Here is a 22,667-nt window from a genome sequence, read left to right on the forward strand (position 1 = left end):
CTTCTTGTTGCATGTTGAAGCTCTACTTGGAACTTTGTTAAGATCCAGCCATGCTAAATATGATTTTTTGCCATTTTAAGTGGTCTTAAACTTTTGATCAGGAAATAAAATATATATATATATATATATATATATATATATATATATATATATATATATATATATATATATATATATATATATATATATATTACACACACACACACACACACACATATACACACTGCTGCTTCTTTGAATCCAAGATTAAGCCCAAAAATTATTTTGGATCTGTGAAGGTTTAGGTTTGACTTTTCTAGATTCAGGATCCATCCCAGTTTCTTCAAATCTGAGACTACATCTACTGCCCTCCTCCAGCTCAGTTACAAAATCATCCAGATAAGGAATAAACAAAATATCCATTCCTCCTCCCCCCCATTTCTAATGCAACCTTTGTGAACACTCTTGGTGCCATTGAAAGTCCAAAGCGAACTACCTGGAATTGCAGATGCCTGGTATTCCCATCTAATTCTACTGCCACTGTCTCGATGCATAGGGACGTGAGAATAGGCATCTTTTATGTCTAAAACATTAAACAACCAGGGAAAAAGCCAATTTATTGCAGACTGTTTCCATCCTGAATTTTCTCTTTTTACTTGGAAACGATGTCGCTTTTTTTTTTTTACATTTATAAAATTGTTCTGTAAGAACAGTATGTTTTTTTCACCAGAACATTATATTTTTTCTCACCAAAGGATTGATTAAAGAAAAATCCTCTTCCACCCTTCCTTTGGGATCTGAACCTATATTCTTTGTCTCTCTTCTCTATGCTTTCTGAAGGGATAAAAGGAACGGCTAAACCTTCCTCTGGAGGAGAGGAAAGGCTGACCTGGAAAAGTTTTCTTTCTATCTGCCGCCTTTTTCAAGAGCTCTTCCAAGGCTGTACCAAAAAGATATTCTCCCTCACAAGGGACTGCACAAAGACTTTCTGAAAAGAGAGTCTCCACCCCAATTTTTAAACCACAAGGCCTTGCGTGCAGAATTAGAGATAGCTGAGGACCTAGCAGCCAGCCTAATGGAGTCTGCGAAGGCGCCTGCTAAAGAAAAAAAAAATCGGCTGCTTTTTTAATGGTAGGAAGCCCCGCTAAAAACTCCTTCCTAGGAAATTTACTTTAATTTGGTCTTCCAATTCAGATAGCCAAACAATCAAAGAGCAAGTGGTACAAGTGGGCACAATAGCTGGTTAAAGGAGGCTTCCCATACACCCAGTAAAAAGCCATCAGCCTTTTTTTGTCCCCATATCCTCAAAAAGGTAGAGCAGATTTTCTGGCTACTTTAGAAATGCCAACATCTGTCCTAGGGGCCTTATTCCACTAAGCACAGTCTTCCTCAGAAAAGGGGTATTTTCTATATATTTTTTTTAAATAAAAACTTATTTGGTTTCTTCCATTCACCCTTAATTAAAGCCGCTACGTTTTGTGCACCGGAAATATGATGCCTAGATTCGAGTCCTCCAACCATGATATCCTGAACTTTTGAATCTTCTATGCCTATAGTTGACTTAACCTATTTACATCTTCCAAAGGATAACAAGGTCTCCCTACTTTTCCATCATCGTCAGAGGAGAAAGAGGAAGCATCAGAATAGAGATTGTCAAAAGAGCAAAAATCCTTTACCTTCTGAGGAAAACTAATTATTGACTGGCTGGACAAGTTTAGATTTCTGCTCCCGTGGCATGCCTGCCTATACTTATAAAATGGAGATTCTTCTGCCACAGTCTCGTCATGCAGACCTGAAATTTATTATATATATATATATATATATATATATATATACACACACACACACATACATACATACACACATATACACACCAGAAACAAACTTCACATATGACCTGGCTAGAGGCCGCTCACCTGCCTTCACAAGGTACCAGGGCTGGAGTGGATGCCCCTCCTTTCCTACTGCTGCCAGTGAAATGCAGCATTCCTGTTTAAGAACACGCACCCAGTGTTTACAAGTTCCCATATACCATGCCAGCAGCTACTTCCGGGTGCCGCAGTCTCATATGCACGCTCCTGAAACGTCATACACAGGCGTCATGACAAATGTCAGGTCCCAAGCCTCCTTTGCAGGGTGCTCCACTTCCTGGAATGCTGGTCAGGCTCAGGAACTTCCTGCTACTCTCCACCCCCACCCCAAGTAGACTTAAGTCTGTACTTTAGTGCGCCAACTGACGCAACCAAGTACCATGCCCTCCAACGTTCCAAGCCCCCTCTCAGAGGCTGCTGTGTCTCTGCAGATCCCCCACAGTGCACTCCAGAAAATGCAGCTCACCATGAGGACGTGGAACTGCAGGTAAAGGGCTCTCAAAGTGCAGAAGCCACACATGCACTACAGGTTTCCCCTCCTGAGCCAAGAAACCATACTGAAGTGGGAAGAGAGCCTACGCTTTTTTGTACTACTGGTTTCCGGTCTATGGGGGCGGATCCTCTCTTGTGGTGCTATCATGAGTGAAGGCAAAACATGACAGTAAACTTTTGCAAAAATAAATAAAAATCTCCATGCAAACTGATCAAACAGTAACTAACCGTCACTGGCTTCTGAAGTGTGTCTGGATTGCTACGAGGCAATAAAAGATTGTTAAAAGGCGGGGACCATTTGATAGTAATATAAAATGCTTTATTTTAGGAAAAACCAAGTTGGTCAATACAAATGCATAAAAAAAAAAAAAAAAAAAAAAAAAAAAAAAAAGACACATTTGGCTCAAAGCAGACAGTGAGTCAATTCTTATCTCAATACAGTAACACAATAAAGTGCAATAATAATGCCATAGCAAATATGCAACATTTCACTTCTTACACATAAGCTCTGTTTAAACCTGCATCAGAGGCTCCGTTATAAGTAAAGCAGGTTCATTGATGTCCAACATGAGAAAAATCGGACAGTGTCCTGGTTTCCCTTTATAATGGAAACCACAATGCAGATGTAAACAGAGCTAGGATTTGACAATCCATGATCAGTTGGGGGGATCCAACATCCCACACCCTCACTGATGAGCTTATTGGGAGAAGGTCAAGAACCAGAACTAGGCAGCAACATACCTTGTGTAGTGTATGGAGCTGGAACACTGCTACTATTGAAGGAAATGGGATCAACACTGTAGTAACCACTTCCGTCCTCTACACAGTAGACGGAGCTGTGTAGTTCTGGCGTTCACTTCTACTGCCGGATTCCTCCCCCACCACCAAAAATCAGCAGGGGTTTGAGGTGTTGGAACCCAGATCTGATATTTATGGCCTATCCTAGGGATAGGTCATTAGTTAAATCCGGAAAAACCCTTTAAGTTCTGAGGAACGAGTTTGGTAATTTAACTATAGACCACCAAAGTACCTTTGCATGGCCAAAAAGGCAAGAAGGCTATAATATACAATAAGGCAAAGTAATAGACCTATTTAACAAAAGGCTATATGAAAATATATATACACACACACATCAAAAAAAATCTCCGAACATTTAAGGCACTTTAGCACCATAAGGTTCAAAGTCACTTTAAATCTTTGACCAATTTTTCCAATTCAATAATACTGAAAAATGGCCACATTTTAAAGTACGTTTGTGCTTCACATACAAAAAACAGAATCATTCATTAATTTTACTTTATGGCAATTGACTTCTTCACTCACACCAAGAGCTTACAAGGTGTTTGACAAAGCCAAATTCATCAGGAACATAATTTCAAAGTTATTTCACATTTTTTTATATATGGCTTTTACATTGTGCAGTGTTTATGAGTTTCCTCATAAAGATGTCATTTCAGAAGAAGTCCACCAGATAAAATGGTTACTTTTACATGTACTTCAATCTACATATAAACCAGAGTTAACAACTAATCGACAGCAAGAAATAGCTAATTGGGGCCACAGAACTCTTTGTATACAGCAACGTGTGGTGAAAGATTTTGGTATAATTAGATTGTCTTGGCTGTAAAATATAGCTTGTGTCTAGTATACCAAGTCCTTCATTACAATATGCAATATTACTAGACAAGAGAGGGAAACGTCTCAGAACAGCTAGTCAGGATTAATATATCGCATGAAAGGTTTCCAATCCTTCAAAATAAGGCAACAGCTTTCGGGTTAAAGATTTATCTGTGGGAAAAACACCATCTTGAGACCATCCACAGTGCAGTCAAATGGAACCTTTAACACTCCTGGCCTGCAATGACCAGGGAATTATTAGTGGTTATTGGATCACCCATCTCCGACTTAAGGGCCCTGCACATTATTCATTTTGCGCAGCCTCCCTACATACCGAGTGGGTTGTAAGATCCCAGCTGCAAAAAGACCTGTCACACTCCTAAATCTGCCTCGAGTCCCATCCCAGTGAGAGATGCAATGACAAACAGCCCTATGGACAGGAGTTAGGGGGCACTTTCAGTCTTTGCAAGAATCATCTGCTTTCATTGAATTGTAGATAAAATTCTTAGGCATCCTCCTTCAACAGGTCATGCAACGTGGACGTATATCTGGAGTGGGTGGATTGGGATCAACCTACGAAAAATAAAAATATTCAGTGTTTGCATTTTATACTCTGAATCAGTGTCTTCATCTTCTAGGTATTGATTAGACTTCTGCTTAACAAAGCCATTAAGTGGTTGACACAGCTTGGTTCCCACTTAGGACAGGATTAAAAAAAAAAAGTTTCTAGAGTTTTCAGGGTGAAAGACTAATGAATATTAGGTTAGGCATCAATGTGGTATCCGTGAGGGTCTGCTTGGTGGGCACAACAGCCATGCCAGTATAGTATGGCTCTAGATGCACCCAGTGTGACAATGGGAGGACACAGACTGACAAGGCTCACCCAGAGTTTGTATTTTAAGAAAGGAGTCCAAGAGACCTGGTTTTTAAACAGGTCCTGTCACCAGGATCAACCTTCGTAAACCAGGCCCACTGTTGATACTGTCTTGTGAAAATTAGTTTCAGCATTCCAGAGGGGAACAAACAAGCAAACATTTATGCAAATTAGGGCTCCAGTGCACCAAGAGGTGTGTAATACACCTTTAGTGCACCTCGGTTTGCAAGTGCTGGCCCCTGCCCTTGGTGCACTGAAGCCCTCCCACATATGCACAACATTTTTTTTTCCCTCTCAAACATCACAACAGATTTTCACAATACAAGTATCGTTTTAATCAGCAGTATCAACCCTACCAGACAGTATGTCTTGTTTAGTGGGGCTCATCCTGCTGACGGGTTATTTTTTTTTATAGACACACCCTTAACAGGTCCGAAACTCCACATAACGACTATACAATTTGTACATTTAACTAAAGAGTGCCGAGTAAAATTTAGTTCATCAGCAGAAGGTAGTAGATGTTCTAGCCAGAGAGAATTACAAATTATTACTATAGCAACCAGGTAAAAAAAAAAAAAGGCTAAAATATCTAAATATTAAAGGGAGTCTGTCACCTAATCTGCGTGTTTTAGACCGCTCAGATTAGGTTATAGATCGTTTGGGCCCCATTACAATTGTACCTCGTTGAGATCATGAAAAATACACTTTATAAACTTATGCAAATTAGCTTCAGCAAGTGCTCAGGGGCGGCGTAACTACCGCAAGTGCCTAAGCCCCTGGGCGATGTGCCCAGAAAACCACACCTTTCAGCCCTCTGGCCCACCCTTCTTTCCTACCATCACATCCTCCTCTGCCTACCAGATCTCGCTCGTGCACCGCTCCACGATTGGCCTGCACATGCGCACTGCTCTGCCCATTATGGGCAGAGGAACCACCAGTCATATTGCGCATGCGCCGGTCTTTGGGTGCCACTCGTCACTTCCGTGCCAAAAGACCAGCGCATGCGCAATATGACTGGTGGTTCCTCTGCCCATAATGGGCAGAGCAGTGTGCATGTGCAGGCCAACCGTGGAGGAAAAGATCTGGGAGGCAGAGGAGGACGTGATGGTAGGAAAGAAGGGCGGGCCGGAGGGCATAAAGAGGTGTGGTTTTCTGGGCACATCAGAGGGGCCTTTGCACTTGCGACAGTAACGCCGCCACATGGTGCTTGCCAAAGCTAATTTGCATAAGTTCATAAAGTGTATTTTTCACGATCTCGACAAGGGACACAAACAAGATGTACCATTGTAATGTGGCCCCAAACAGTCTATAACCTGATCTGAGCGGTCTAAAATGCTCAGATTAGGCAACAGACTCCCTTTAAGGCTAATGTCAATTCTTACCTCCGAGTAGATAGGAGGAGGTCTGTTTCTGAACTCCTGGATATATGCATAAAATGGCCCTTCTAGAATACAGCCCATACTAGCATGGCGTGGAGGAGCTAAGCGGTTTTGAACCTCCTCTTCTGAGACAATGGATGAGTATTCAGGAGGTGCTATGGTAAAAGACAATAAATGTTAGTTATCTAGAAATAGAACTTCTTAAGAAGACTAAGGCTGGGTTCATATATGCACTGAACTACGGAAGTCTGTCCTGGCAGAGAAACAGACTGCCAGAGTTCATGGTATTCAGCATAGCTGGATGTGCACCGCCAGATCCCCATTCATTTAATGGGATCCAGGCGCTTTCAGACAGACAAAAAAAATACTGAGTGTAGTATTTTTGTCAGGCATGTAGTATTTTTTGTCAGGCTGAAAGCCAGTATACACTGGATATCGGCAGTCTGTTTCTCCGCCAGAACAGACTGCTGGAATTCACAGCACATATGTGAATCCAGCCTTAGAAAAATATGAAGCTGAACACTGCAAGTAATGGAATTCTTCTTTTATTGTGTTTTTTCACAAAGCAATCACAATTGTGACCTTTTTCAAAACACTATCACCATAGAGATAGGGAAATAGCGTGAGGTATGGTGTAACTTGCTGCATTAGTTGAAGTTACACCATACCTCACTATTTCTAAGTGAGTGTTCGAAAAAGTTTTTTTTGGACCGAAACGTCACAATTTATTGCCTTGTAAGAACACCCACACACTGCAGTTTAATAACGTGTGCTTGCCAAGTAATGAAGTAAAATAAATGCTTCTTTCACTTACTTGAGTGCCACATATCTGAATATATACAGGATTACTTAGAAACTTACGTTCTGGTAGCTCTGGGACGGTCATATACCGCCAGTCCAGATTCACACTGTACTGACTACCAACGCTGGAGGTTCGGCTCCCAAAAGGATGGAGTGGAATGGTTCCAATCACCAATGGCAGCTCCAAGAGTAATTTGGAGGAACCTGGGATTTCTACACACACCTAAAAGGATAAAAATAAAAATAAAGTGATACTGTATAAATGCCATGTAATCCGGTAAACCTCAAGACATTATACAGAGTTAATGGGATTATGAGGAAGCATTACCTTCAAAGCATATTCCACTCTAATAATTCGGCACTGCATAATGGATGGTCCAAGTGGAGGGATTTTCAGAGCTCTACCATGCCAAGTCTCTCGCTTTCCTGCAAGTACAGAATCTCCAGCCAAGGTAGCTACTACAGATTTCTTCTGTTTCAATGCACCACGTGCAATAAAGGTCTGAGACTGTATTATGGCTGCTTTAGGAAGAACAGTTCGACTGGTACAGTTATCAATCTCCGCAAAAATAGGAATTACTTCACCTGAAGGAAAAAAATTGGGTTAACTGTTGTGGAACCCCTTTATAACCTTAAATGAGAATTAAAAGGGGTATTCAAGTCACAAACTGTGGCAGGTCACATGACCCTGTCACTGGTTAAACCACATTGTTAGGGCTCGTTCACACAACTGTGAAGCCCGTGCTGTGGACCAGGCACATGGGAATCGCAGACCCATTCACTTGAATGGATCCGCGATCCTTCCGTTCCGCAAAAAAAGATAGAGCAAGTTCTCTTTGTACGGAACTGAACCAGAAAGCACTCCGTAGCGCTCCTGTAGTGTTGCGTTCCGCATCTCCGGACCCATTGAAATGAATACCTCCACATCCGTAATGCGGAATGGCCACGGAACAGTGCCCGTGTAATTGCGGAGCCACAAATGCAACAGGCAGCACACTTTCATGTGAACGAGCCTTTAAAGGGGTTCTGCACTTTGTTTTAACTGATCTATCCTCTGGATAGATCATCAGCTTCTGATCAGCGGGGGTCCGACACCCGGGACCCCTGTCGATCAGCTGTTTGAGAAGGCAGCGGCGCTCCAGCAGCGCCGCGGCCTTCTCACAGTTTACCGCCGGCCCACTGACGTCACGACTATTATCAACTCGCGTGGGCGGGGCTAACCTCTTCACTTAAATGGAGCTTAGCCACGCCCACGCTAGTTGATACTAGTCGTGACGTCAGTGGGGCAGCGGTAAACAGTGAGAAGGCCGCGGCGCTGATGGAGCCCCGCTGCCTTCTCAAACAGCTGATCGGCGGTGGTCCCAGGTGTCGGACCCCCGCCGATCAGAAGCTGATGGTCTATCCAGAGGATAGATCAGTTAAAACAAAGTGCAGAACCCCCTTTAAACAGTGGTTTCCACCAGGGAAAAAAAAAATAAGGATTTACAGGCGTTGTCTGATTTTATTTTTGTAAACTAAACAAGCCCTTTATGACCATGTGATGTGATAGCTTTTCTCTTAAAACTAATCGCCTATGTGGTTGATATAACTATGCAATTGTCATCTGTATGCAGAGAAAGCAAAGCAGCCACGTATCTCTACAGACCTGGAGTATATCCCTTCCGGTCAATCTTGGCAGTGACTGAGACTTGTCCCAGGTTGCAGTACCAGGCATGTGCAATCTTCTCTTTAGTACCAGCCTGAGGAGCCTGAAGAAAGGTTTAGGTCAGTAAGCTATACAGTTTAGGCCTCTTGCACACAAACTTTTTTGTTCCGTTTACGGCTTTCAATCCATAAAGGGAGGGGGGGGGGGGGTGTAGAGAGGCTCACCTGGTCTTGCGTTTGTAGGAAGACATACGGCAGGAACTAAGTGATAGCGAATTGAGAAGGAAGAGTCCAACTTGCAGACGTGTTCAAGCTTTAATAAGTGCTTTAAAATCCAACATGTACATCCAAGTCTACGCATTTCAGATCATTTCATACAGATCCTTACTCATGACAAAAAAAAGTTTCTCTTTGTCATGAGTAAGGATCTGTATGAAATTATCTGAAATGCATAGACTTGGATGTACATGTTGGATTTTAAAGCACTTATTTATTAAAGCTTGAACACGTTGTCTGGAAGCTGGACTTTTCCTTTTCAATTTGACATTCATTTCACTAGATCGGGGGGGGGGGGGGGAGGTGTCAATGGAGGACAGATCAGTTTTATATTGTGCTAGTGAAAAACGGACCCATCCCCATCGACTTACATTGTGTGTCAGGACGGATCCGTTTGGCTCAGTTTCATCAGACGGACACCAAAACGCTGTCCACCTCCAAAGCAGAATGGAGACTGAACTGATGCAAACTGAAGCATTCTGAGCGGATCCTTATCCATTCAGAATGCAATTGGGCAAAACTGATCCGTTATGGACCGCTTGTGAGAGCCCTGAACGGATCTCAAACGGAAAGCCAAAACGCCAGTGTGAAAGTGGACTTAAAGGGAACCTGTCACCTCTACTATGCTACCCTCACTGAGCATTTCTAAATGTTCATGGTGTTACCCTAAACATATAAATTACACTTTTAATTTCATTTGCAGACGAATTCAATAAGTATTATGCATTTTTGTGTTTCCCTCCCTTTATGCAAATTAACGTAAAAGAGTCATATCTTACTTGTGTGACCAGATAAGAGGCATATTTTCAAGCTCTGACTCATCTCAGGTTAATTAGCATATGTATAAAATCGTTTTTGTTTTTTTTACACAATAAAAGCACACAGAGCTATGGGGACTGGGTATTGCGGATGTGCTAGTGGCCATCTAGCAACCCATGTCCTCAGCTCTATACACAAAATCCAGGTGACAGGTTCCCTTTAAAATGTACTGCTTTAAATGTAGCATTCTGTAGCAGTCTCAGAATGACAACTTTTTGGGCTAAGTGATACATGTGTGATCAGGGGGGTTCCAACCACAAGAACATGCCCCCTATTCCTGCCGCTACTCCACTTAAGCACAACGGGACTCTCGGGATAGACTAGTGGTGTATTAAGGTACCCCAAACAATGGCTGTTATCTTACCAGAAGGTCTGGGGTGTTGATATCTATGGGTTCAATCACAGTAAATTCCTTCTTTGTCTTCTTGACTGTTGACCATGGACGGTGCAGTTTTGCTTTGATCCAGTAGCGAACACATCCATGTTTACCTTCAAAGGAGGTCACCAAGTTCCTGCAAGATATGGCCAAGATATTACATTAGCAGAGGAAGAGCCATGATGGTACAAAGTGCCAACTGCAACACCCTGATATACACATGCAAGTTCGCCAAGCATGATCCTACAGCTTAAAAGGAACCCCATCACCCTTGCTATGCCATCCTCTGATTTCAGCGGCGGTCAAGCAGCTAGTGAGGAGTTTGATGTATTCATGACATGTGGGCTTCCAAACGCTTACAACTATCGACTGACAGATTTCTTCCCATTAGGCTCCATTCACACATCCGCAACGTGTTTTGCGGATCGACGGAGCCGCAAAACACGGAAAGCGGCAATGTGCGTTCCGCATTTTGCAGACAGCACATTGCCGGCACTAATAGAATATGCCTGTTCTTGTCCGGAATTGCGGACAAGAATAGGACATGTTCTATTTTTTTGCGGAACGGAAGTGCGGACACGGAAGTGCGGATACGCATTTCTGTGTCCGGGGAGCACATCATGCTGCCCCATAGGAATGAATGGGTCCGCAATTCCGTTCCGCAAAATGTGGAACGAAATTGCGGACGTGTGAATGGAGCCTTACTGTGCACAGGGAAATCTGGCAGGGGTGCATGCATACTAGGACTCCTTGCTGTCTGCACACTGCAAAGTTTTTAAACCTGCCCCCCCCCCCCCCCCCCCCAGCCAGCAGTACCTGTGGAAAAGTCCATACTCACCTGCTGCTCTGCAGAGCTCTTCACTAGATTTTCAGACCCCATCTGTCAACTTAGACAGGTTCACGTGCACCACTGAACCAAATGGCTGTTCTCAGCAGTGACATATCCAAGTGTCATGTGCCCCAGCAGTGACATGCCTCTTGGGGACAAGTGGCTACTACTGCCAGCCATTGGCAGCAGTGGCACACATGACCAGGTCTGTGCAGAAGTTGATAGATGGAGCCTGGAAATCCAGTGATGACAGCCACAACAGAGCAGATGAGTATGGATTTCTTCACAGGCAAATTGCATGCTGCCATTTTATTACCAAAAACCAATGGTCCGTGCCCATTCTACACTCAGACACCACCCGGAGATGAAAGTCGCCCATTGTCCTCTCAATGCACCTTAACTCTCGAAGTCTATAAACACAAGCACAGGCTGTCATCTGCCCTATGTCACATGCAAGTCTTCGTTAACCTGGTGTAGGCAGGTCCTCATAATGGCAAAGTCTTGGCTTCATAGACTTACTCTGGCAGCTGAAAGGTGAAGGGAAACTCGTGTCTTCCTGCCGGTAGAACATGAATCGTGCCGTTGTCTGCATAGAGACACAAAGAGAATGCCAGACATGTGAACTGGATCTTACAGTATTTCCTGCCACACACATACCACTACACGGTACCTTTAAATTTGTGGTTAGTCACATGCTTGGGTTTTACATGGTTCAGTATGTTAAATGACAGGAAACCACACCACCAAGACATAAGCGAATACAGCTGCCTCCAGCACCTGTAAAAGTGGCAGCACAGCTGGCAGCCACTGGCATACTGGAGCATGGCATCTTCCATGAGCACAGGCTTACACTATATACACATGTACCATATAAGAGCTACTGATACTACATGGCTGGTTGGGGGAAGGGATTTCAGGTCAGTAACCCCACTGAAGAGTACGGGCTGACAACAGAGAGCAGTAGAGGACATGCTGAAGTAAAGGGCTTTGGATACGGCTAGGTGTAAGGAGCAGGACTGGCCCTCACCTGTCTGCATTAGGTTCTCCCTCAGACTCAGGTACTCCACCTCGTCGCTGTAGGTCTGGGTGTAGGCAGTGCTGGAGCCCGCGCTGCGGGACTCCGTCCAGTGCACCTTAGCGTAGCCGCCTGCATGCAGCTTCACCGACTCCACCTTGGCGTCCCTCACAAGTTCCACTAGCACCTTCCCGGACACCGCGTGGCCGCTGCTGAACACCGGAGGACCGTCTTCTTCGGAGCAGTCCAGGACTACAAGGAACTGCTTCACGTTATCAAATATCATCCTGACTGACCAGTTCTGTACGCACAACACCAAAGCCGAGCGCCAGCAACTCCCTTTATACCCAGAACTCAGCGGGGCGTGTCCCCAAAGGAGAAACAACTCTCCCAGCCAATGGGAGCTCGGAGAGGGCGTGGCTAACCGATGAACGTCCGATTCGGGGACGGAGCTCTAAGTTTTCTTGAGCAAAACAAGCGCAGTACACACCCTGTCACCCTGCCTGCGAGTGCTTTCAGGTGTACACCTGGAGGTGGCGGCCACCAGGGAAGACCTTCAAGACCACATTTGTCCTGCGACAATTTTTATAATGGCAGTCTATGGTGTCCACCATCAACTTGCGACACGCCGCGACTGTTGCGTCGCAGTATGTTGCAGTGCGACACTATAGCCTGCCATTATAAGGCTACGTCTACACGACGACATTTGTCGCGCGACAGATAGGGCACAACTACACTGCAACATTTGTCGCGCGACATTTTGTTGCACCAATGTTGCGCAACAATTTTTATAATGGCAGTATATGGTGTCGCACTGCAACATGCAACATGCTGCGACTGCGACAGTCGCAGAAAAATCCATCTCGAATGGATTTTCTGCGACTGTCGCGTCGCAGCATGTTGCATGTTGCAGTGCGACACTATAGCCTGCCATTATAAAAATTGTCGCGCGACGAATGTCGTCGTGTAGACGTAGCCTAACTCTGCATTCTGCAGTTCCTCTGTTATCCCTCCTGAAAGGTTTAGAAATAAATTGACAACTGGGTGTTACTATTCCCTCTGTCAAAGTGTTGTGCCCCTACATAGTCTGATACAGGCCACAATTTTCTGTTCAGAAACTTTTAATAGGAATAATGGAGGCTGGCACAATACAGACTTCGAAGATGCTCCAGAATTGCTACTTCATAAAGACCCCATGTATTAGAAGAGACATGTCAGGAGAACAGAGAGGAGCAAAACAAGGAACATGCCAGTAGTGCTGGACCATCACCTGACAAGAGTTACTACTGATTCTGTGCCAAAGATCTGTCCTTCTTCCAGCTTCATGGTGAAGGGGTGGGGCACAAGATGCCTCCCAATTCTGGCATGAAGTCTGTCTCAAGGTAAACCAAGCAATGTTTGGTATAGAGTGAGAGAAAAGTGTCTGCACCAGACTAGACAGCCTGTCTAAGCTTATTCTACCTATAGGCTTAGTAAATCTGGGCCACTGACTTTAAAGGGAACCTGTCACCGGGATTTTGTGCATAGAGCTGAGGACATGGGTTGCTAGATGGCCGCTAGCACATCCGCAATACCCAGTCCCCATAGCTCTGTGTGCTTTTATTGTGTAAGAAGAAGATTTGATCCATATGCAAATTAACCTGAGAGGAGTCCTGTCCCTGAGAGGAGTCCAGCGTGAAGGAGCCCAGCACCGCCCTGCATCCTCAGAATCTCCTCCTTGCTCCCTGACGTCAGAAAGCCGCAATCTCGCAATGTGCAAGCTAGCACATGCGCAGTGTCGTCATAGTGTTCCTTCCCTGTGCTGGCATCAGCTCGCACATCGCAAGATTACGGCGCTCTGGCTTTCTGACGGGGAGCAAGGAGGAGATTCTGAGGATTTGGGGGACGGTGCTGGGCTCCTTCATGCTGGACTCATCTCAGGGACTAATTTCTGGCCAATTTGACAGAATCTGTAATTGAGCCTGTAACCCAGATGTGAACAGAGCCCAATAAAGGTGATATTCTTCATGTGCTATATCACTATGTCTAAAACTCCAGATCACAAAAGAATATTGAAAGCAGGGGTGTAACTACCATAGCGGCAGACCATGTGACTGCTAGGGGGCCCAGGGCAAGAGGGGCCCAGTTGGGATCACCCTCTTCTCCTGGGGCTGAAAACTTGGTCAGGGCTCTACCCTCCTAAGGGTCTATTCACACGTCCGTATGTGTTTTTATGATCCGCAAAACTCGGACATCGGCAATGTGCATTCTGCATTTTGTGGACCGCACATTGCAGGCACTCTCCTAGAAAATGCCTTTTCTTGTCCGCAATTGCGGACAAGAATAGGATATGTTCAATTTTTTTGCAGAACGGAAGTGCGGATCCACAAATGTGGACAGCCTATTCCGGCCTCATTGAAAATTAAAGGGTCCACACCTGTTCCGCAAAATTGCGTTTTTTGCGGATCCATTTTGCCGACTTCTGAATGGACCCTTAGGCTGAGTTCACACGGGCGAGTATTCCGCACGGGTGCAATGCGGGAGGTTAACGCATTGCACCCGCACTGAATCTGGACCCATTCATTTCTATGGGGCTGTGCACACGAGCGGTGATTTTCACGCATCACTTGTGCGTTGCGTGAAAATCGCAGCATGCTCTATATTGTGCGTTTTCCACGCAACGCAGGCCCCATAGAAGTGAATAGGGCTGCGTGAAAATCACAAGCATCCGCAAGCAAATGCGGATGCGGTGCGATTTTCAAGCACGGTTGCGAGGAGACGATCGGCATGGAGACCCGATCATTATTATTTTCCCTTATAACATGGTTATAAGGGAAAATAATAGCATTCTGAATACAGAATGCATAGTAAAATAGCGCTGGAGGGGTTAAAAAAAAAAAAAATTATTCAATTCACCTTAGGCCTCTTTCACACTTGCGTTGTTGGGATCCGGCATGCACTTCCGTTGCCGGAGGTGCCTGCCGGATCCGTAACAACGCAAGTGTACTGAAAGCATTTGAAGACGGAACCGTCTTCCAAATGCTTTCAGTGTTACTATGGCACCCAGGACGCTATTAAAGTCCTGGTTGCCATAGTAGTAGCGGGGAGCGGGGGAGCGGTATACTTACAGTCCGTGCGGCTCCCTGGGCGCTCCAGAATGACGTCAGAGCGCCCCATGCGCATGGATGACGTGATCCATGTGATCACGTGATCCATGCGCTTGGGGCGCCCTGACGTCACTCTGGAGCGCCCGGGGAGCCGCACGGACGGTAAGTATGCTGCTCCCCTGCTCCCCACTACACTTTACCATGGCTGTCAGGACTTTAGCGTCCCGGTAGCCATGGTAACTATTCAGAAAAAGCTAAACGTCGGGTCCGGCAATGCGCCGAAACGACGTTTAGCTTAAGGCCGGATCCGGATCAATGCCTTTCAATGGGCATTGATCCCGGATCCGGCCTTGCGGCAAGTCTTCAGGATTTTTGGCCGGAGCAAAAAGCGCAGCATGCTGCGGTATTTTCTCCGGCCAAAAAACGTTCCGTACCGGAACTGAAGACATCCTGATGCATCCTGAACGGATTACTCTCCATTCAGAATGCATTAGGATAATCCTGATCAGTATTCTTCCGGCATAGAGTCCCGACGACGGAACTCTATGCCGGAAGACAATAACGCAAGTGTGAAAGAGCCCTTAATCCAATTACTCGCGCAGCCGACATCTCTTCTGTCTTCATCTTAGCTGTGTGCAGGAAAAAGACCTGTGGTGACGTCACTCCGGTCATCACATGATCCATCACCATGGTAAAAGATCATGTGACGGACCATGTGATGACCGAAGTGACGTCACCACAGGTCCTTTTCCTGCACACAGCAAAGAAGAAGACAGATGAGAAGCCGATCAAGTGGATTAAGGTGAGTTAAATTATTATTATTTTTTTTAACCCCTCCAGCGCTATTGTACTATGCATTCTGTATTCAGAATGCTATTATTGTCCCTTATAACCATGTTATAAGGGAAAATAATACAATCTACAGAACACCGATCCCAAGCCCGAACTTCTGTGAAGAAGTTCGGGTTTGGGTACCAAACATGCCGATTTTTCTCACGCGCGTGCAAAACGCATCACAATGTTTTGCACTCGCGCGGAATAATCGCGCATGTTCCCGCAACGCACCCGCACCTTTTCCCGCAACGCCCGTGTGAACTCAGCCTTAGGCCTCCTGCACACGACCGTTTTTTCCCCCCGTTTACTGGCCGTTTTTTGCGTTCCGTATACGGTCCGTATACGGAACCATTCATTTCAATAGTTCCGCAAAAAAAAACGGAATGTACTCCGTATGCATTCCGTTTCCGTATTTCCGTTCAAAGATAGAACATGTCCTATTATTGCCCGCAAATCACGTTCCTTGGCTCCATTCAAGTCAATGGGTCCGCAAAAAAACGGAACACATACGGAAATGCATCCGTATGTCTTCCGTATCTGTTCTTTGCGGAACCATCTATTGAAAATGTTATGCCCAGCCCAATTTTATCTATGTAATTACTGTATATGCCATACGGAAAAACGGAATGGAAAAATGGAACAGAAACGGAAACACAACGGAAACAAAAAACGGAACAACGGATCCGTGAAAAACGGACCGCAAAACACTGAAAAAGCCATACGGTCGTGTGCAGGAGGCCTTAAGAAACATCTTTTAGCAAATGAGGCAGTCGAAAATAAATGGCCCAAGGATCATTGAAAAGGGTTTAGGCAGAAACCCTTCTGTCCTGTGTGGGGGCCTGGTTTGATCCTTGCTATGGGGCCCTTACTTCTCTATGTACGCCACTGATTGAAAGTACGAAATTTACCTGCAACCCTTAACATCCCCCCCCCCCTTGCTTCCCCAAAGCAGCAACCACTAGCAAAAAAAACAAAACTGTCAATGTTCCCTATTATACTATCCACCAGGCACTGACCCCTACTTGGCCTCAGCTATATAGAGGGTAATATCTTTTTTTAGTCATTCCAAATACACTAAGATTCCCAAACATTGAGAGATATTTCCCCGGCACCCTTTCTCCACGAGTTCTTGGTGAGCAGAGAGAAGGCCGTGAAACTCACAGGAGAGCCGATGCCTTCTCAAACAGTTGATTGGCGGGGGTCCCGGGTCTCAGACCCTCACCGATCAGATAATGATGACCTATCCAGAGGACAGGGCGTCAGTATCAAATCCTGGTGGTTTATGCAATTTTAGATTAAAAAAAAACCACAGAGCTATGTTGCCACTTCGAAACCAGAACAGTGTTATTCAAATTCGTCATAACCCTCCCTGACATGAAGGACTTCAGGTTGTAGCCAGTATTTCCTTGAAATGCTATGTATAGCCATACAATGACACGTTGTATGATATACTAATTCAAGCTGTGCCAAATGAGTGACTCACATTAAAGGTAATTATAGTAGTGTCATTCTTTTTCAGGCGGAAGCGGTTAACCTAATTTTTTTTACAATACATTCCATAGATGGTACATCCAGCAGCACGTCGCCTCTTTACACAGGACGGTGATTATTGACAGACCCGATCAGCATTTTCTCATCGATGGGCCGATCATCTGCTGAATGAATGTCTGTTCCTCATTATCGTCCCCCTTTGACTTCTATTAGGATCCGTTTAGGTTTCCTTCATTTTGACGGCAAGACTAGTGCTGAATGGTGCATTATTCTTGCCGTCAAAAGTGGAGGAATAACTGCAATGTGAACAAAGTCTAACTAGGTTTTGGATGTGACTTTTTTCTATACTTTTTAAGTATGCTGTACAGTATGAAATCGGGTTAATACCTGATTGCCTGTGGTATCAGAATAAGGCTCCACGTCATTTTGTGGAACGGAATTGTGGACCCATTCATTTCTATGGGGCCACGCTATGTGCTGCCTGGATCCTGGAAATGCGGATCCGCACTTCCGGGTCCGCAATTCCATTCCCGATAAAAATAGAACAGGTCCTATTCTTGTCCGCAATTGCGGACAAGATTAGTCATTTTCTATTATAGTGTCGGCGATGTGCGGTCCGCAAATTGCGGAACGCACATTGACGGTGTCTGTGTTTTGCGGATCCGCAAAACACATACGGATGTGTGAATGGACCCTAACTTTGTGTCAGTGTGAACAGTGGACTAGAATATACAAAATGACTGCACATAATATCACATGCTGTCCACGCAAAAATGGACCGAATGAAACCTCAGAGTGGCTCCAGATACAGGTAACATCAACCATTTGTCCCTAAATGCTGTTCTCATTTTTATCCTTCAAGGGTTTCCAGCCTATTACGAGACCTTCATCTCTTTTCTTATTTGCCGGCAGTTCTCACTGCTTGTACCCCATTGCATTGTATGGAGATTGTAAGCCCTAGCGGGCAGGGTCCTCTCCTTCTGTACCAGTTTGTAACTCGTCCTGCTCATGCTCATTGTACATGTATGTGTACAGCGCCATGGAATCAATGGCAGCAGCAGTAGGACACAGGAGATACAAATCCTCATGGGACTCGTGCACAGCCCTGCCAGCAGAATAGCAGACAGCTCCTCTCCATGGCAGCAGGGCTGTACAGCGCTCCCTCTGCTGTGTCTCCATGAGATCCATATCCAGGATCTCTCTGAGGCATCCGTTTAATGGAGGCTAGTGACTGATGCCATACAGAGGCATTTGTCACCCACAGGCAATCATAGCCTCCGTTAAACATATATATATTTTTTTTAACAAGACACCGCAGGATGGAATAGCGCAGTCTACTACGTTATTCCGTGCTGTTTTATTGCAGTATACCAGCCAGACGGAGGGCAGAAGGATACTCTTTAATCTTCCATCTAACTAATGGGCATGTTTAGTGTGTACTTCTGGAGGTTTCACCTAAATGCTAAACGTAGATGAAAAATGTGATGTGTACCCAAAATCTGCACCGCCATCTAAATATGTTTTTGACGGGATGTAGTTAAAAAATGTAGTATAGCTACTGTGTTATTCAATAAAATGTATCTGTATAGCGCCATCTGCTAAGAATGGACAAGCCCCCTGAGCTCCCAGTTTTGACTATCGTTTGGTGCGGATCTATCATGGATCTGAACAGACGGATCCATTCAGATAATACAAACGTCTGCATCCGTTTGTATTATCTATAACATAGCCAGGACGGATCCGTCTTGAACACCATTAAAAGTCAATAGAGGACGGATCCGTTTTCTATTGTGCCAGATTGTGTCAGTGAAAACGGATCCGTCCCCATTGACTTACATTGTATGTCAGGGCAGATCCGTTTGGCTCAGTTTCGTCACACGGACATCAAAACGCTGCAATCAGCGTTTTGGTGTCCGCCTCCAGAGCGGAATGGAGACGGAATGGAGACTGAACTGATGCATTCTGAGCGGATCCTTTTCCATTCAGAATGCATTAGGCTTATTGCACACGAGCATGTGCGCTCCGTGGCCGTGCCCTGCAAATTGCGGGCCGCAATGCACGAACACCCACCGTGGGGCAGCCGCAGCGGATCGTGGACCCATTCACTTTAATGGGCCCGTGATCCAGCCGTTCCGCAAAAAGATTGAAAATGTTTTAACTTTTTGCGGAACGGAAGTAAGGGACGAAACCCCAAGGAAGCACTCCACTAGTGCTTCCGTTCCACACCATTCCGCATCTCCATATTTGCGGACCCATTGAAGTGAATGGGTCCACATCCGTGATGCGGAATGCACACGGAACGCTGCCAGTGTATTGCAGATCCGCAAATGCGGTCCGCAATACGGCCACGGAGCGCACACGTTCGTGTGCAATAAGCCTTAGGGCAAAACTGTTTTGGACCGCTTGTGAGAGCCCTGAACGGATCTCACAAACGGAAAGCCAAAACGCCAGTGTGAAAGTAGCCTACATGCACACGAACATTGTTTGTTTCCGTGTCCGTTCAGTTTTTTTTTTGCGGATAGGATGCGGACCTATCAATTTCAATGGGTCCGCAAAAAATGCGAACAGCACACAGTGTGCTGTCCGCATCAGTATGTCCGTTCCGTAGCCCTGCAATAAAATAAAAAAACATGTCCTATTCTTGTCCGTTTTAGGCATTAACAACAGCATTCAAATGTATGGGCTCTGGCGAGGTGAAATTCGTCAACATTAAAGCCTCGCAAGACTTTGGTGAATAACCTTGGACTTTGATTTTTAAACTTGAAAACCATTTAAAAACTTGAGTCCAAAGTCGGCTTTACTGAAGCAGACTTTGTATTTAAGTTTTAAAATGGTTTTCAAGTGCTAATGAATTTCACCTCGCGGTGCATTTGTATGGTCTATGGAGGTGGATCTCCGTACAGCATTCAATCGAAGTTTTAACCAAAGCGACTTTTGGATGTATGATCTAAAGAAGAAGGCCCAGAGTAGGCCAAAACAGGAAAAATTTGGTTGGAATACTTGATGATTTAATGAACAGATTTACCTTCTCAAAAATTATGTTCCTTAATGAACTTCATCTAATGTCTTTGTCTAGATAGGCGTATTAAGACATATTGCCATTCCCAATGACTTCCAGTGTAGAAAAGGGTAACACTACTATGAGAAAAAGGAAGGATACTTATATGTAAACCAACCACATGAAGATAAAAGTAGGCAATCTGCTTCAGTGATAAGCGAATGCATTAGCTACACTATTGTGGTGTGCGCAATAGTTTGCGACTTTTTAAGCTTGTCACCATTTTTCAAAGGTGACAGTAAAAGGGGTGGGGCAGGTCTTAGTGCAGCCCGCTGGATTTACTATACCTTACGCCAAAAACTGGCATAATATACATCTAGTAATGGAGGACCCTATTTGGGTATAGGTATATTAACAGAAAAATAAAATAAAAATTAAGCTCAGTGAGTTTTTATTGTGTAAAAAAAACCTATTTGATACATATGCAAATTAACCTGAGATGAGTCCAGCATGAAGGAGCCCAGAACCGCCCGCATCCTCAGAATCTCCTACTTGCTCCCTGGCGTAAAAAAGCCAGAGCGCCGTAATCTTGCGATGTGCGAGCTAGCGCATGCGCAGTTCCTTCCCTGAGGCTGATGCCAGCACAGGGAAGGAACACAATGACGACACTGCGCATGTGCTAGCTCGCGCATCGCGAGATTACGGCTTTCTGACGTCAGGGAGCAAGGAGGAGATTCTGAGGATGCGGGGCGGTGCTGGGCTCCTTCACGCTGGACTCCTCTCACGTACAGGACTCTTCTCAGGTTAATTTGCATATGTATCAAATCTGTTTTTTTTAAACAATAAAAGCACACAGAGCTATGGGGACTGGATATTGCGGATGTGCTAGCGGCCATCTAGCAACCCATGTCCTCAGCTCTATACACAAAATCCCGGTGACAGGTTCCCTTTAATACCAAAATTGACCCAGATAAACAATTACATAATCGAAAATGTAACTTTTAATTGTAAGTGTTAAAAACTAAATTGTGAGCCAAACAAAAAGGTTTAAAAATAGACAGTGAACACAGGGAACAGTTTAACATATTAATATTGTATTGCTAATAGCAGGGATGTGCACTCTCCCTGCTAAGTAGCACCGTTGCTGCTGCCTCCTGAGTAATTGCCAGTTACTTCACTGGTTCTCTTTTGGAACCCGAAGTTCCTATTGGAAATGCACTCTTAAGCCTCACGCACACGTCCGTGGAACACGGTCCGTGTGATACCGGCCTGGATCTGGATTGGTTGCTATGATGCCGTGCGCTTCCTGCTGCCGCAGTACAGTTATACACTGGTATAGATCATACGAGTGCATTACTGTACTGCGGCGGCAGCAGAAAGCGCATGGCATCATAGCAACCAATGACGTCGTGTGCTCCTGCACTCAGAAGAAATCCAGGCTGGTATCACACGGACCGTGTTCCACGGACGTGTGCATGAGGCTTAAGAGTGCATTTCCAATAGGAACTTCGGGTTCCAAAAGAGAACCAGTGAAGTAACTGGCAATTACTCAGGAGGCAGCAGCAACGGTGCTACTTAGCAGGGAGAGTGCACATCCCTGCTATTAGCAATACAATATTAATATGTTAGGCTATTGTCACACTAGCGTTGTTTGAATCCGGCGTTCAATTCCGACACCGGAACTGCCCGCCGGATCCAGAAAAACGTGTGAAAACGGATTACATTTGAATCCTGATCAGGATTTTGATCACAATGAAAAAATGCATTGGAAAAAACGGATCCGCCATTTATGGACTTTAACTTTTTTTTCACATTTTTCGGGTTTAACATGCAAAAGCCGGATCCGGTTTGACTGAACACACAGCGCCGGATCCGGCGTTAATGCAAGTCAATGGGAAAAAGACCGGATCCGGCGTTCAGTCAAAGTGTTCAGGATTTTTGGCCGGAGGTAAAAATACAACATGCTACGTTTTTCTGAAAAGCCTGATCAGTCAAAAAGACTGAACTGAAGACATCCTGATGCATCCTGAACGGATTACTCTCCATTCAGAATGCATTAGGATAAAACTGATCAGTTCTTTTCCGATATTGAGCCCCTAGGACGGAACTCAGCGCCGGAAAAGAATAACGCTAGTGTGAAAGTACCCTTAGACAGTAAACACAGGGAACAGTTTATTTTTAAACCTTTTTTGTTTGACTCACAATTTTAGTTTTTAACACTTACAATTAAAAGTTACATTTTATCGATATGTAATTGTTTATCTGGGTCATATTTGGTATTAAGCC

General features: G+C 44.8%; 1 protein-coding gene across 2 annotated transcripts in view; it reads right to left on the reverse strand.

The window, feature by feature from the left end:
• Window positions 1-2,678: 2,678 nt before the first annotated feature.
• Window positions 2,679-22,667, reverse strand: part of ARRDC2 (arrestin domain containing 2) — a 54,010-nt gene continuing 34,021 nt past the window's right edge. Inside the window, exons 1-8 of one of the 2 annotated variants that reach the window (XM_040417662.1) lie at window positions 11,985-12,305; window positions 11,477-11,543; window positions 10,117-10,264; window positions 8,659-8,761; window positions 7,342-7,598; window positions 7,074-7,236; window positions 6,216-6,367; window positions 2,679-4,532 (exon numbers count right to left, since the gene is read on the reverse strand). In XM_040417662.1, coding sequence (XP_040273596.1) covers window positions 4,479-4,532; window positions 6,216-6,367; window positions 7,074-7,236; window positions 7,342-7,598; window positions 8,659-8,761; window positions 10,117-10,264; window positions 11,477-11,543; window positions 11,985-12,258 — 1,218 coding nt within the window. In that variant the 5' untranslated portion in view covers window positions 12,259-12,305 and the 3' untranslated portion in view covers window positions 2,679-4,478. Of the gene's footprint in view, window positions 4,533-6,215; window positions 6,368-7,073; window positions 7,237-7,341; window positions 7,599-8,658; window positions 8,762-10,116; window positions 10,265-11,476; window positions 11,544-11,984; window positions 12,306-22,667 lie in introns of those variants that run through there. The other variant, XM_040417663.1, reaches the window with a different exon arrangement.

The sequence above is a fragment of the Bufo bufo genome, chromosome 2 (assembly GCF_905171765.1).
Source record: "Bufo bufo chromosome 2, aBufBuf1.1, whole genome shotgun sequence".
NCBI classification, from domain to species: Eukaryota; Metazoa; Chordata; class Amphibia; order Anura; family Bufonidae; genus Bufo; species Bufo bufo.